The sequence below is a fragment of the Gracilinanus agilis genome, chromosome 6, assembly GCF_016433145.1.
Source record: "Gracilinanus agilis isolate LMUSP501 chromosome 6, AgileGrace, whole genome shotgun sequence".
Lineage (NCBI taxonomy): Eukaryota > Metazoa > Chordata > Mammalia > Didelphimorphia > Didelphidae > Gracilinanus > Gracilinanus agilis.
In genome coordinates, this window is record NC_058135.1 from 281233935 (window position 1) to 281250232 (window position 16298).

General features: G+C 44.5%; 1 protein-coding gene and 1 long non-coding RNA gene across 2 annotated transcripts in view; one reads left to right on the plus strand and one right to left on the minus strand.

The window, feature by feature from the left end:
* The window catches only part of LOC123251045 (oxysterol binding protein), a 55183-nt gene extending 53274 nt beyond the window's left edge, over nt 1–1909 (minus strand). Inside the window, exon 1 of the mRNA XM_044680211.1 lies at nt 1426–1909. Coding sequence (XP_044536146.1) covers nt 1426–1805 — 380 coding nt within the window. The 5' untranslated portion in view covers nt 1806–1909. The remainder of the gene's footprint in view (nt 1–1425) is intronic.
* Nucleotides 1899–3339, plus strand: LOC123251046. The gene is made up of 2 exons (XR_006506489.1): nt 1899–1980; nt 3026–3339. It is a non-coding gene; the product is annotated as an uncharacterized LOC123251046 (long non-coding RNA).
* Nucleotides 3340–16298: the final 12959 nt, after the last annotated feature.

Consider the following 16298-nt stretch of genomic DNA (forward strand, 5'->3'; position numbering starts at 1 on the left):
AAGTCAATTAAGACTATTGAGCAGCAAGAGAGATTAGAAGACTACTAAGAATATTGCAGAGAAGATTCTTGCTCCAAATGCTGGTTGTACTACATGGCCCCTGAAGTTGCCTCAGACCCTAATATTCTATAACTGAAAGGAACAATCATCTTAGGTCAATCACAAACCCCAAGGAGGAGAAGCAAAAATTCAGGCAAATCTTAGAAAGCCAAGGAAGATGGGAAAGAGTATGAAGGGCAGTAAAAATCTCATTTCTGATAGAAAAAGCCTTTATGTTTAAGGTATGGTGGATGACACATAAAAGGTTAACAAACCTGGAGGGGTGGAAAAAACTAAAGTCCCAGGGCTTTGGAGTAAGTGGGATGCTCTAGGTCCCTTTCAAGCTCTGACATTGTGTTGTTCTTTAAAGTTGTAGAGAATGTTTGAGTTTCTAGAAGATGATAACATTATTAAATCAATAAAGACAGCCTGGATTTAAAGAGAGAACTTTTTGTGTTGATTATTCCTGGCTGGTGGTGTGTATTTATTTGTGTGTCTGGAGCTTGTGGGAAGCATATGGAACAGAGATTGGCCTAAATGCAGTTAAATTGGGTTTCATAGAATAATAACTGCTGAATCAAAGAGAGGGTAAATTTCCATCTTACAAGGCCAGATGGGTCTCCAGGTATGTTTGAGTGGCTCACTCTTGTGCTTTCTCCCCTATGTGTATCTAGGAATATACAGGAAAAACATATTGGAACAGGCACTCAGAAGATATAGGCAATAACCTCTGCCAAAGAGACCTGACCCCAGGGTGCACTTCTGTGTTTTGTAGATAAGCCGGTGCCTGTGATTAGTCCCGCGGGTTCGCTTTGCTGGATGTGAGTGGACTGCAAAAAGAGCACAAGCCCAAGCAAAAAGTTTGGGCTATTAACATCTGCTGAGCTGGGCGGAATTTAGGGCACGCTTATGTGTTTGGCAGGTCAGTCGTGCCCATGCTGACTGGTCGTGCTCCGGTAAAGAGAGTCCGGGCCAAGCCCCAAGCGATAGTTTGTTTGGGTTTCTGTAGTGCAGCAGCAACATAGGCAGAGTTGAGCCCAGCACAGGGCACTCCCCGTGGGTTCCGCAGATAAGCCCCGGTGCCTCTGCCTTAGTTGATTAGTCCCATGTGAACTCTCGTGTGTGTGTGTGTGTGTGTGTGTGTGTGTGTGTGTGTGTCTCAAAGTCAATACAGCGGTTCTTAGGGCAGGAGGCAGATGGTCAGACGTGGCATCTCACCTCGGCCATCTATTTCCTGACTGCATGACCTTGGTTTGGCCAGGGCCTCAGTTTCCCTCCCTTCCCTCCCGGTAAAGCGGGGGCGGGGACGGGGGAGGGGAAGAGGTTGGGCCGAGGCTCGCTCGGCTGGAGGGGGGCCTGAACGCGGTGTTCAGGAGCCGGACTGACCTGTAGTAGCTGAGGAGCCCGTTGCTCAACACGAACCAGCGTCGCTGGTAGCCCTTGATGTAATTGGTCCATTTGAAGAGCCAGCCCTCCCGGGCCGAGCCGGAGCCCGAGCCCCCGGTCCCGCCGCCCGAACCCCCCGTGGGCGGAGCAGGGGCGGGGCCGGCCGCCGACCCTCCCCCAGCCGTGGCCGTAGGGCCCGGCCCTGGTCCGGGGCCTCCTCCAGAAGCGACCGCCGTGGGGCCCGGCGCTATTCCGGGCCCGGGCCCGGAGTCACCGCGTCCTCCTCCTCCTGTCGCGGCCGACCCCGAGCCTCCGCCACCCGGCGCAGCACCCATAGCCGGGCCGGGCCCCACCACTCCCCGCAGCTCGGTCGCCGCCATCGCCCCCAGACACCGGCCCCGGAGGCCCCGCAGCAACAGCGGTAGCACCCGGACTCCCTCTCTGTCTCTCTCACACACACAGCAAGCGCAGCAGCGGCCGCCGCGCAACGTCCACGCCCCGCCTGTCCAGCGGCCGGGAGGCGGGACCAGCCGCCGCGACGGAGGCCTCCCATTGGTTCGTACAGCCGCCCCTCGGCCAGTGGCCCCTTGTCATTGGCGCCTCGCCCAGGCTGGTCGGATAGCCCCGCCCCAAAGTACACCTGGGTGGGACACTTCCGCCAGAGATTTTGCACATTGGGTGGCAGGGAGGCCAATCAGACCCAGACCGTGGTTGATTGGTTCTGGGAGTTGGAAATCTTCCATACCCACAGAGGAAGACGGAACGGGCCCAACCAGCTGCGTAAATGATTGGCCCTGACTTCCGCCATTCGTTTTAGTTTATGTCTCCGTCACTGCCACGTCACCCCGTTCCATCAGTTCCTTCCTCATACCCTCTTCCGCCCTCACCTATTGGTTGTTTGGCTCCTGCTCTGGCTTACTTTAACAGTCGTTGAGCCAATCAAGGTTCTGGTGGGTAGGAACCTTTCGACTTCTTCACTTTTTACTGGTCGATGCCGTAGCCACTCACTAGGCGCCGAAGAGGCGTTTCTGAGGCCAAGCGCCGAAGGGGACCCTTGCAGTGAAGGGAGAGGCGGGATTTCGGAACCCAGGAAGATTACTGGCTCCCAGGTCCTGAAAGACTGGGTCTTTTGATACTGACCACTGGCGGCTCTGGGTTCTGGAACAGCCAATCCTTGCCGGGAACAGGGTTGTGGGCGTAGCCTCCTTCGGATGGGGTGGGGGGAGGAGAGAAGGGGACAAGAGGGGGGGGAGAAAAAGAAGAAACCGCCAGTTGGCGCAGGCGCAGTGCAGGGGGTGGGCCTCTAGTCTCTACCTTCTCTTTATCTAGGATGGAAACCCAGGAGGAGTCCCAGCCCACGCCGGGCTCCAGGATCTGTATCCTCAGATACAGGTTGGGGTTTTTAAACACCTCGTTTTCGGGGGATAGATGCAAGCTTCCAGGGCCCACAGATATGCAGGCATGGGCAAGGCCTGTTCCCAGTCCAGAGTTTACCTCCTGCCGTCTCCCACGTCCCTATGCGCCTGCGTGCCCCGCCCCAACTCCTCTCCCCTCTTCCCCCCACCCCCCCGCCCAATTTCTCCCCCTTCTCCTCTTCCAGCTGTCATGGAGGGCCCCATCCTTCACTCCTCGTGAAGCATCCTCCACCCTCACTCTCAGAACAGTTCTATTTAACGAAGAATTGGGGTTCCAGAGACAGAATTTGTTAACTCAAATTCCATTCATTTATCCCTCCTTTCAACCAAAGATTATCCCGAAGGGAACAGTTTCAGAAAAAGGTGAGAAGACTTGTGTGGACTGATCCACAGGGAAGTGAGCAGAACCAGGAGAACGATCTAAACAGTAACAACCTCAGCACTGTTTGTAAAGAAGACTTCAAATGAATTTGCCCGAGTGTCTGTGTTAGGGTTGTGATTTGTTGTCTGAAGACCTGTTTTCCATGCCTCGATCTTTATGGGTGACTAGAATAAACAAGTTCATTAAACTTTCCAAGCTTCCGTTTGCTCATCTGCTAAATGTGGATAAAAGTCTTGATACTTCCTGCCTCACTGTAATGTTGTAAGTCTTTTGTAAATATTAAAGCCCTCTAGAATTGTGAGTTATTGTGATTAGAAAGATGAAATCAGAAATAGTCACCATCTTCAAAGATCTCAGTCTTGTAAATTCTGACAGTCACTCATTCAGCAGATATTTATTACATATTCTTTGGAACAGGTCAAGCTCCATAATTATGGGTCAGACTTACACAACTCAATTGGGAAGCCAGGAATCAAACCCAGCTGCTTTTTAAGCCTCCCTATTCTGCCCAGATGGTCCCTTGACCCATCGCCTTGATGACCCTCCTGTACTCTGAGATATCTTGACTCTGGCTCCTTATACTCCACTCGTCAACCTTCTTTTTCTGGCTTCACTAATTCTGACAGTGGCAACATCCTTCATCAGCTTCCTGTGTGATAAACCTGAGGATGATTTTTTGGTTCTTCCCAATCTCCCATCTCACATGGGCTTGATTATCTTGTCACTTCCATGTTTCTATTTCCTCTTGTCTGTTCTTACTAGTGCTCTTGAAAGGGCTTCATCACCACACTCTCATCTTACTGCAGTAAATTCTAAAAGGTCTTCCTGCTTCCTGTCTCTGGTTCTTCCAAGCCATTCTTCATTCTGTTGCCAGAATAATCTTCCATTATGTGGTCATGTCATTCCTCTGATCAAAAATGTTCTGTTTCCCTATTGCCTCCAAAGTAAACTGCTTTATCTTCTCTCTACAATCCAGAGGTACAAATGATTTGTCTTTCTAGCTGTGTTCAACCCTCAGACTACTTTATGCTCCAGCCAAATTGGTCAAACTAACTCTGTACATTAGGACTTTGGCTTACATTTTTCTCCGTGCTTATAATATCATCTCTTTATCTCTTGAATTCTGACCAGCTCTTTATAGCCCACCTGTACTAGGATGTCATATCCAACAATTGTCTCCCATCCATACATCCACACATAAAAATTACTCAAGATTCCTTAGAAGATATAAGAGCAGACCTGATCATTGGCTCTCTGACTGTTAATGGTAAAAAAGGTAGTAGGGCAAGTATGCATGTCAAAGTTGTTCACTTCTGTGATGGAGAAGATCCAGTACAGAGTTCAAGTTGAAGAGATGATGAGATAATCCACATATTCTTGTAATGAATGATATTGTCCTGGTGGCATCCAAACTATAATATTGCAAACTTCCTCTAGTAGATCAATCTGTAAACAATTATTGAGCGCCTACTGTGTGCCTGTGCTGGGGATACAAAAAGAAGTAAAAGACCATTCCTAATCTCAAGGAGTTTACAATCTAACGTGAGAAAATATTTGTAAACGGTTATATGCAAACAATCTTGTTAAGTTGCTTTGATTATCCCCTGACCCCATTTGGATTTTTCTTAGCAAAGGTACTTGAGTGGTTTGCCATTTCTTTCTCTAGCTCACTTGACAGATGAGGAAACTGAGGCAAACAGGGCTAAATGATTCGCCCAGAGTCATACAGCTAGTAACTATCTGAAACCAGTCTGTACTCTATCTACTCTGTGACCTAGTTGCTTTCACAAGCAAGCTACCTATAAGATAAATAGGAAAAAATTAATGGAAGGAAGGCACTAGAATTGGGAGTTGGGAAAGGCTGTATCTACATGTATATGTAGGTATAAAAACATATCTGGGAGGAGAAGGAGAAGGACTGGGGAAATTTTTGGTGATGTAAAAAAACCCAAAAAGAAATCAATAAAATATATTTCTTTGAAAAGAAAGGCCATGATCATATTTTTGTGCGTTAGATGGAGTAAGATATACTAGCTCAGATGAATCAAACACACAGCCAACCACAATTCTAAGTGCCTCAGAACCAGATTAAAATGTAATTGAGGAGGGAACTAGGTGGCTCAGTGGATTGAGAACCATGCCTAGAGACAGGAGGTGCTAGGTCAAATGTACTTCAGGCACTTCCTAGCTGTGTGACCCTGGGCAAGTCACTCAACCTCCATTGCCTAGCCCTTATCACTCTTCTGCCTTGGAGCCAATACATGGTATTGATTATAAGATGGAAAGTAAAGGTTTAAAAATATGTAATTGGGAAATATTCAACAAATAAAAATACAATAAAACATATTATATAAAATTTTATTTTTTATCAATTACTTATAATAACAAATTTCCACATAAATTTTCCAAAGTTGTATGATTTAATTTGCTGCCTTCTCTCCTTTCCTTCCCACCTCTTGGAGCTAGCAAGCAATTCTATCTTGAGTTATACATGTATTATCATACAAAACATAGATATATAGCATTTTCAAACTAAGTCATTACTGTAGAAAAGATAATAAATAATAATGGGGACACCAGGGATGTTACAATAAATCTAATAGTTGTGGGTACACACACTGGGTTGTAGGAGAGACTGGACCAGGATAAGGAGTTCACTGGATTTATCACAGGAATGGCAGTTGGTCTTAACTGTCACCCTGCTCTCCCTAGGCCAGAGTCTAGAAACAAGCAGGCAAGGTAAAAGGGGTTTAACAGCTTTAATTATGTTTAACTAAAAGGTAGGAAAGGGATTTCTATACTTAAAATCTAAAGGGCAGGGGGCAGCTGGGTAGCTCAGTGGAGTGAGAGTCAGGCCTAGAGACAGGAGCTCCTAGGTTCAAACCCGGCCTCAGCCACTTCCCAGCTGTGTGACCCTGGGCAAGTCACTTGACCCCTATTGCCCACCCTTACCACTCTTCCACCTATGAAACAATACACCGAGGTACAAGGGTTAAAAAAAAAACAAAAAAAAACATAAACAAACAAAATCTAAAGGGCAAAACCAGAGGGCAAGGGGAGGACTTATTCTACTCTAATCTAAGTGATCCAGCAGGCAGGGCCCAAGGAGCAGTGCAATCTCTGGGAAACTGATTCAAGCCTGGAACCAGCCAGTCTTGAACAGCACAGCTATGGATCAGAGGAGTGGCTTTGAGGGTTCTCACAGTTTCCCAAAGATGCTCACGGGATGCCAAAATCCTAGGGGGTCCAAGATATCCAAGAAGAAAGAGTGTGCTTGAGAAACTGTCCACCAGGTCTCAAACTTCTCCTCTTCTTGGTACTGTTCTATTGTTGCTGGAAATCCACCTCCACTCAGGATCCCAAGGAAATCAGGAAGCAGGGTCTAAGATCTCCCTGGGCTGGCAACAGTTTGCCCACCACAAATGGAGTCTCTCTCAGGGCACACACACTTCCTCCTCCTTCATTCTATCCTAGAATGCTAGAATAGCATTAGAAGAACTAATCTTCCTCACAACGTTACTCAGCCTTCTGGGATCTCTGTGATTGAATTTGTGATCCCTTATCTGTTTGAGTTTGATACCACTGTGCTAGAAGATAATATAATTAGAATATAAGCTACCAGAAGGAAGGGACCCATTCATTTTGTCTTTATATCTGCAGTCCCTAGTAAAGTGATTGACATACAGAAGATGCTTAATTAGTGCCTTTTGAGGGCAGCTTGGTGACTCAATGAATAGAGTGCCTGGGCAGGAGATGAGAAGTCCTGGGTTCAAATGTGGCCTCAGATACTTTCTAGATGTGTGGCCCTGGGTGAGTCACTTAACCCCAACTTCCAAGCCTTTAAAGCTCTTCTTTAGAACCAATTTTAAGGCAAAAGGTAAGGGTTTTAATAGTTAAATAAATGGCTTTTGGTTAGTTGGTTGATTAGGTGGATTTCAGACTGACCGAATGACATCCAACAACTAGTCATTAAATGGGTCTATGCCTATTGAGAGTGGCACAGGTCCTTACCCTTGGGCTTAGCAACATTTTAATTAGATGACTTATATTAAAACAGAAATTGTTATGCTTATTAAACTTATTGGATACAAATGTGGAATGTGAATTCAATTTAACAAACATTTATTATGCACCTTCTCTGTGTTTGGGGTATAAAGAAATAATCAATATGTTAACTAGTTTAATAACATTAATTTACTAATATTAATCTTTAACTAGTGTGTTAGTGGAAATTTGGGGTTCATTTGGGCCTTAAATATTTGGATATATGATATAAACTTCCTATGGACGTTTAGGGGACTTTGAAGCTACATTTCCCATGATTCCTCTTAGGAAGGAAGTATGATTACATAGAGAACAGTATAAGACTCCTGAGGTGATTGGGAGACGCTCTCTTTCTTAGGAAGCAGCCAGGTGGGCAGAAGGTAATGGCGGGTGATTTGAATTAGATCTTAGCAGGCGTGTGGTCTTTCTTAAATTTACCAACATGGCTTTAAATAAAATATTAATACTTTTATCTATATCCATCTATATCAATTTTATTTGTAACACTAGCTTGCATTTCAATACCGGGAAGCTGAGGATAGCTAACACATTAGACAACAGACTCTTATAAAAAAAAAATCTACAATCTAGACTAATGGTCTGAGTCTAACAAGATGAAATCAAATAGATATAATGGTAGATTGGTCAGAGGACTAAGTTTTAGGGAAATGCAAATTGGCGAGCCTGTATCTAGAAGTGCTGGAAAACACAGATTGGAAGGTCACTGCTGTCTTCCTCAAAGTTGAGGTTAATTAATTGGCCAAATCAGTCTCTCTTCTCTGGTAGTGAGCAAGACAGGATCTTCTATAGGCTTCCTGGGAGAGAAAAAGTGCAGGTCCTCCTCACATAGACATGTGGCCTGGGAACGCATGACTGCTATTATTTCCATCCCTGTTATATCTAGTCTTTCCCATTCTCAAGTAAAGGAACATCAGAGACTAAATGACCTAGGGATATACTAAAGGACTCCAGACGTCCAGTGGTAGGAATCTATCATAGAGATTGCTCTACCTCCCATAGGGAATCCAGGGGAGGTACCAACGAAGTCTCTACAAGTGACCATCAAGATGCAGCCCAGGGGCAGCTAGATGGCACAATGGATAGAGAGCCAGGTCTAGAGTCAGGAAGATATGGGTTCAAATTTGACTTCAGATACATCCTAGATGTGTGACCCAGGGCAAGTCACTTGATATCAGTTGCCTAGCCCTTACCCTCTCTTCTGCCTTAGAATCAATGCTTAGTATTCATCCTAAGACAGGAGGTAAGAGTTCCAAAAAAAAAAAAAAAAAAAAAAGATGCAGCCTAGGAACTGAGACACCATGCCCTGCATTAAGGGAGAGACTCATCCCACAACCGTACCACATTTGGAAAGGAACTCCGTGGGAGCAAGCATTAGTAACAGCTTTAAGTTTGAGCCTACTCTCTTGGGATACCAAAGTGTTAGACTTGCCCTCCAGTGTTGGGGAAAATGTTGATTTCTGTGTTTGCTACTTCTCAGTAAAAATTCCTTTGTAAAAAGCTAAATCATGTTAAGTAGTTATCAGTGATATGAATAAGAAATCAATTGGTTAGATGATATTTTGGTGGTAATACTGGTTCAGTCAATAATATAAGTGTGATAATAACTGGCACTGGCCATTGATATTGTAGAGAAACAAGCCAGAATGTGATCTTAGGCTGATTGCATTATAATATACCCCAAGGTCTTACAGATACTCATAGATTGTCAACGGGAAAAATGTAGTTGCCCTCTGGGGATTTGACTTGCTCTGCATATGTATTCTGGGGTACAGAGGCATAAATGTATAAAGTCTTGCATTTGGGTTAAAATAAATCTGCTATAAAAGGAGTGAAGTTATATCTAGATCAGAGATATCAAAATGGGGGAGGGGGTGCTATTTCAACCCACAATACTCCTTTAGTTAACAATGAATGGGGGGGAGGGTGCACGCAACTAAATGGCTCAGTGGATAGAGTGCCACACCAGAAATGGGAAGTATTGGGTTCAAAATTGTCCTGAGACACTTTCTAACTGTGCAATCCTGGGCAAATCATTTAATCCTAATTGCCTAGCCCTTACTTTCCTCTGCTTTGAAACAGATACTTAGCATTAATTCAAAGACAGAAAGTAAGGATTTTTTTTTTTTAAATCCTTACCTTTTCTGTCTTAGAGTCAATACTGTGTTCCAAGGCAGAAGAGCAGAAGAGTGGTCAGGACAAGGCAGTTGGGGTTAAGTGACTTGCCCTGGATCACACAGCTGGGAAGTGTCTGAGGTCAAATTTGAACTTAGGACCTCCTGTCTCTATGCCCTGCTCTCAATCCACTGAGCTGCCCAGCTGCCCCCAGAAGGTAAGGATTTTAAAAAATGAAATTGGGAAATATTTAATAAAATAAAAACATATTGAAACATAAAGGGTGTAGCTACAGTTTCCTGGAGTCACAGGTGAGAGCTGGGTGAAAGGCGGACACTAAAGGTGGATGAGCAGCTCTGAAAAGGGCTTAGCAAACCCTCCCCCAAGAGATGCTAGTCCTCTCTGCATACCCCATACACTCCTCCAAAGACAAGCTCCTCAAGCTGATAAGGGTACTTCATTGATCCATTCCTTCTTACAACAGGAACTCTGGTCTAACTCAATGGTGTCAAACTCAAATAAAAATGGCAACTCTCATGCCACATGTGAGCCCCCTGACTTACCCCAGACAAGGGAAGGAGGAAACACTCCCATTGGGCTGCTGGGGCAGAAGGGCAGATGATGTGAGAAATGTCCTCAGGCATATGTGGAGAGGGGAAGGGGAGCAGCCTCCTCTGGCACGCGTGCCATAGGTTTGCCCACTCTTCTGCCCAGAACCAATACATACTATTGATTCTAAGATGGAAGGTAAGAGTTATTTAAAAAAAAAAATAAAAAAAATGAAAAAAAGAACCTACTAAGGACTAGAATACCCTAAATCGCAGGGAGTCAAATAAAGACAAAATGAGGTGGAAAAGAGGGTGATTGTGGAGAGTGGGAATCAGCCTTATGCAGCTTAGAGTGGGGTATCTTTTCTCCACAGACCTGGACCAAGAGATAGCAGGAGAATTGATGATAAAAGCAGGATGCTTGCATTTTGTTTATTTTAGATTCGCTGAATCAGAAACAGCCTCCCCAGCTTCCCAATATTTGTGGAGAGGAAGGAGATTGCCCAAGGAGGCCCGGGTTCTAGGGTGTGATGTAGTCGGTACAATGCCATCATAAGCAGAAGCATTTGAAAGACCTCACCATCTGGGGAGGAAGCCACATCTCTGACATACCGCTCTGTCAAACATGGCCGACAAATAGTTTTAACTTGTTTGGCCAGATTCTGTGTTTACTAGAAATGGTAGTAGGGTGGGGTAGGATGAATAGAAAGTGCAGGCCATCTAAAAAATCTCCAATTATGTTTCAAAAGAAAACAACTTGACTACCTTTAGCAATTCCTCTTCCATTTGGAGTTTGGCACAGGGCATCACCAATGATGGGCATCCTAGAGTTGGTAGACTTGGGTTCAAATCCCTCCTCAAACACTTCAGAGCTGTGTAATCAGGAACAAGTCACTTAAAAAATCTTAGAGCCTCAGTTTTATCATCTATAAAATGGGGATAATACATGTTCCATTTACTTCATGAATTGCTCTGAAGAAGGTGCTTTGTAAGCATCTCACAGTACCTTCTTTGGCTAATTTCATGGCTGTTGGAACAAATTGTTCTCATCTGCCCGTTCCGTGGGGAAAGTCTTCACATCTTCACATCTGCTTGGAGCAGATACCCTCCCAACTCACTGAAGGGTTTGAAGGCTTCCCTCAACCTTGTTAAGCTGGTCTGCTGAGATGTCTGTAGCCACTCATGCTACAACTTCTTGGAGCCCCAGATGAGAGCTGAGTGGCAGGTGGACCCCAAAAATATATGAGCAGCCCTGAAAGGGGCCCATCAAGCTCTCCCCCCAGAGGGGCTAGTCCTCCCTGTATACACCATACAGGCCAGTAATATTATTCAATTCCAATTGCAGTCCCACCTTCCTCATTGACTGTGACCTCAGTCCAGCCTCTTGCCTCGTCTCAGCCTGTTTCTTCATCTAGAAAATAAGGCTCACCAGATCTCCCTTGCTTACCTGGGAGAGGTTTTGTGATTAGATGATCCTTTTACAGCAGGGCTGCTCAGGGGATCCCCTGCTTAGTCTCTCCCCAATCTGCTGGAGAAGATGACTGTATAAACTTCTGTCTGAAGCAGCTGGGAGAGGGGATTTGCTGTGAGCACCCCAAGGAACTTTTTTTTATTGGTCTCCAGTGACTGAGGCTGCTTCTAAGATAATTGGTCACTGACAGTCAGAGAGGCCAGATTCCAATCAGAGCAGTTGTCCCTCCTCTAAGAGAGTAAACTGTGAAATTCCTTACTCCTTTTCTCCCTTCCCAGCTTTATCATTCCTTCCCTACCTTTCTTTTCCTGAGTTTTGTCTTTCTTAGACTTCCAGACTTGAGTGCAGCAAGGGGGAGGGGGACCCCTCATGCCCACTCCCTCCTCCAATGACAATCTTCTGCTTGTTTGAGAAGCACATGATCCGTGGTTTGAGTTTGAAGCCAAAAGGGAGAGTTTATGACTTTCCATTCCCTTTTTGCCTTTGTTTCTATTCTTTGGGGGGGAATATAGATCAAAGACCAGTGATCCTGGGAATGGATATTTCCAGCCTTGAGGAAATGACTTGCTCAATAACCATGAGTTCAAGAGTCAGGTACAAGACCCACACAGGGAGATTTCCTTAATAAAATGCCTCTTAGAGAAGGAGAAGACCTGGGAAGTGTAGAAAAGATAATAAATAATGGAGACACCAGGGATATTACAATAAATCTAAATGGTTGTGGGTTTACACACTGGGTTGTAGGAGAGACTTGACCAGGTTAGGGAGACCAGAGGTCACAGCTATGCTGCTGCTAACTGACAAAATGGCTGTTGATCAACCGTCACCCCTGGGCCAGAGGCTTTGAATCCAACAGGCAAGGTAAAAGGTTTTAACAGGTTTTAATTAGATTTAACTAAAATAGAGGTAGGAAAGGGATTTCTATCCTTAAACCCTAAAAGACAAACCCACAGGGGCAAGGGGAGGATTTCCCTACTCTAATCTAGAGATCTAAGCAGGCAGGGCCCAAGGAGCAGTGCAGACTCTGGGAAGCTGATTCAAGCCTGGAACCAGCCAGCCTTGAACAGCACAGCTATGGATCAGAGGGGTGGCTTTGAGGGTTCTCGCAGTTTTCCAAAGAAGTTCACAGGATGCCAAAATTCTAGATGGTCCAAGATACCAAGTAGAGTGAGTGAACTTGAGGTGCTGTCCACCAGGTCTCAAACTCCTCCTCTGCTTGGTTCTGCTCTGCAGGTCTTCTCCTCTTGCTGGGAATCCACCTCCACTCAGGATCCCAAGGAAATCAGGAAGCGGGGTCTGAGATCTCCCTGGGCTGGCAACAGTTTACCCACCACTAATGGAGTCTCTCTCTCTCAGGGCACAAGGCACCCACTTCCTCCTCCTTCATTCCATCGTAGAATGCTCCAGCCTTCCTGCTAGGTCAACCTTAATCCTTAATTAATTACTACCTAATCTTCCTCACAACAGAAGTGAAGGAAATCAAAAGATCACCGATTTAGCACTTGGAAGGCCCAAAGAGGCACGATAATTTCCCCATGTTCTCCAATGAACCCAGGAATCCTGGCTCAAAAAAAATCAAACACTGTCCATTGTATCACACTCCCCTGCCCTCTCAAACACTCCGTGATACTGCTGTGAATGGTTCTGACGGGGCAAGTTTGAGGTGAACAGGGAGTATTTGTTCAGTGCCAGCTGCCCCCCTCCAATGTCTTTACTTTCTAGGAGGAGTCTGATGTGTAACACATTAAGTGTTTTGTTCACGCATTTCCGTGAACCCTCTGTGGCTTTTGCACCTTCAATGATGTCTGAAGCAAAGGTTGTCCCAAACCTGATAGCGGTATTATATATTTGGAGGAGGGGATCCTATTATGGACATTGTGGGAGATCGAGATGCAAGTCATTACTAAACCTCATTCAGGAGGTTTTGTCAGAGCTTGTTGGAGGGGCCGGGGAGTGGGTATGAGATAAAGAGAGACTCTCCTAAGTGTGGGTCCCTAGGAATGAGCCTAGTCCATGCAAAACTAGAGACTGGGGGAATGATAGCTATAAATGCTTTTATTCCTCTATCTATCTATGTTCATTTTGTAATCTTATAAAACTCAAATCCTAAAACATAAATCCAAATAAACAAATGATAAATGATTTGCTTTCATCTGCCTTTGAACTCCACAGTTCTTTCCCTGGAGGTAGATGGCATTCTTTGTCAGAAGGCTCTTGGAGTTGTCCTGGGTCACTGGATTGCCGGCACAGTTGATCATTCCACAGTATTTCTTTTACTCTGTACAAGGTTCTCCTGGTCCTGCTCTTTTCACTCTACATCCGTTCATGTAGATCTTGCCAGCTCTTTCTGAAGTCATCCAGCTCATCATTCCTTATAGCACAATAGTATTCCATCACCATCAGATACCGCAACTTGTTCAGCCATTTCTGAATTGATGGACATCCCTTCAATTTCCAATTCTTTGTTCCAATCCACTAAAAGGGCAGCTACACATATTTTGGTACAATAAGTCCTTTCCCCTTTTTTTTTCATCTCTTTGGGATACAGACCTAGTAGTGGTATATTGATGGATCAAAAGGTATGCATTATGTAAAACCCAGTGGAATTGCACATCGGCTATGGGGAGGATGGAGAGGGGAAATTTGGGGGGGGAGGGAAAGAACATGAATCATGTAACCATGGAAAAATATTCTTAAAAAATTAAAAAAACAAAAACAAAAAATTATTGAGCAAAAAAAAAAGGTAAGCAGCATTGGTTGATAGCCCTTTGGGCATAGTTCCAAATTGCCCTCCAGAATAATTGGATGGATTCATAGCTCCACCAACAATGCACCAGTGTCCCAATTATGCCACATCCCACTGAAGTATTTTAAAGTATAAAGTATTATGATACTTAAAATATTATATATTGTATTTATAGATATAGGAAGACATATTTATGTATATATACTTGTATATATGTCTTGTATATATATATACTTGTATATATGTATATGTCTTATATATCCACAACATATATTTATGTTACCTGCATCTGTTCATGCATTCCTGTGAGTCTTCTGTGTCTCATGCATTTATATATGAATGTAACTGTGTAAACTGTGCCATGTTTCATAATGCATCATTGTGGCGAGAAATAGTGGGAAATGATGGATATGTTGAGGAGACCAAATTACAGAAACCAGTCAGTTTAGGTATAACCTGGCAGGAAGCACCGATGACATGAGAAAGTTATTTAAGGGAGAATAATTATAGCTAGAGTGCATAAAGGTTTACAAAGTGCTCTGCAAATATTCTATCAGGAGGTAGGTAAATAGCTGCTATTGTCTCCCATTTTATAGATAGAAAAACTGAGGAAGACAGAGGTCAAAGAAGCTTGCCCAGGGTCATCCAGCTAGTAGATGTCTGAGGTCAAGTTTCAACAAGTCTAGCACGCTCTCTTTCCTCTGTGCCCCTCAGCCCCTTTGGGGTGGCCTGGTGATGATATTTAGGGTATAATCGCAACACAGCTAGCGTTTATAAGGAACTAAAGACCCTGCCCTCTGTGTATTTCGATGATCATCATGGAAATCGAGTGCTAGAAGGGACCTCAGGAAATACCTCTCTTGGGGAGGGCAGGGTCTCTATGTTTGTCTTTGTATCCCTGGGATCTGGCACACAGCGACAAGAAAATGCCGAGATCATGAAGTTGAGACACTGGAAAGATGTCTTTCCAGTTTGGAAAAGGGAAGGGATTAGGAGGAAGAAAATTTAATTTTGGATGCTTGAGTTTTCAGCTGTTTCTGGGAGAATCCTTCTGAGGAGGGAGACCAGAGCGAGGGTTCTTTCCTGGCTCTAAGGCCTGGAGAGGCCAAGAAGCGAAGGAGAGGCCGCGATAAGGAGAAAGGTCATCAGTCAAAGTCCACCCTTGGCTCTAGAGGTGGATTCCTTGGTTCCAGAGAGGAGGAGGCACTCAGCCTGGGCAGAAACCTGGAGATGCCCGGATTCAACTGAATCCTTCTTTAGCCAATGATTCATGTGGTTCAAACTGATAGTCTAAACAAGATTAACTGAAGAAGGCTTGAAATACTTAAAAGAATAAACTTGGGGAAAGATAACACAGTCAGGGATATGTGAAAGGTCGTGGACCCTGACAGGGAAGGTACTATAAAACTGGAGAGGAGCAAATATTTTTGCAATGATGAGAATAAGAAAAAACGACATTCTTCACACTATAGGCCAGTGAGTTTGACTTCCATTCTGAGGAAAAGACTAGAACAGATCATTAAAGAAAATGGATGACTAACACCTAGAAAGAAAAGAGGTGATGTACCAATAGTTAGCCTGGCTTCCTGAAGAACAACTCTTGCCAAATTAACCCTAATTTCTTTTTGGATAGGATTACTAAACTGGCAGAGAAGGGGAATGCCCTTGGGCATAGACTACCTCGATTTTTTAACAAAGCCTTTGATGAAATATCTCCTACTGTTCTTATGGGGAGGATGGCAAGCTAGGGATGAGGTCATAATGAACTCAGAAGGATTCAGAATTGTTAGGATGGCTGGACCTAAAGAATAGTTGTTAATGAATGATTCAATGTCAGTGTGCCAGTTCTCCAGGGGAGATGCCCAGGGCTTTGTGCTTGGCCCTGCGTTTTTTAACATTTTAGCCAATGATGTGGATAAAAGTACATATGGTGTGCTCATCACACGCCTTCCGTACTCAACCGATTCCAGTGTCCTCTTACTGACTCGAGGAAAAAATGTAAATTCCCCTGTTTAGTTTTTAAGTCTCTACACCATCTGGCATGGGCCCATGGCTTTATACTCACTGGCCATTATTCCCCTTGCTGCTCTCTCCAGTACGCTCAGGCTGGCCTTTCTCTCTTCTCCTCCATCTC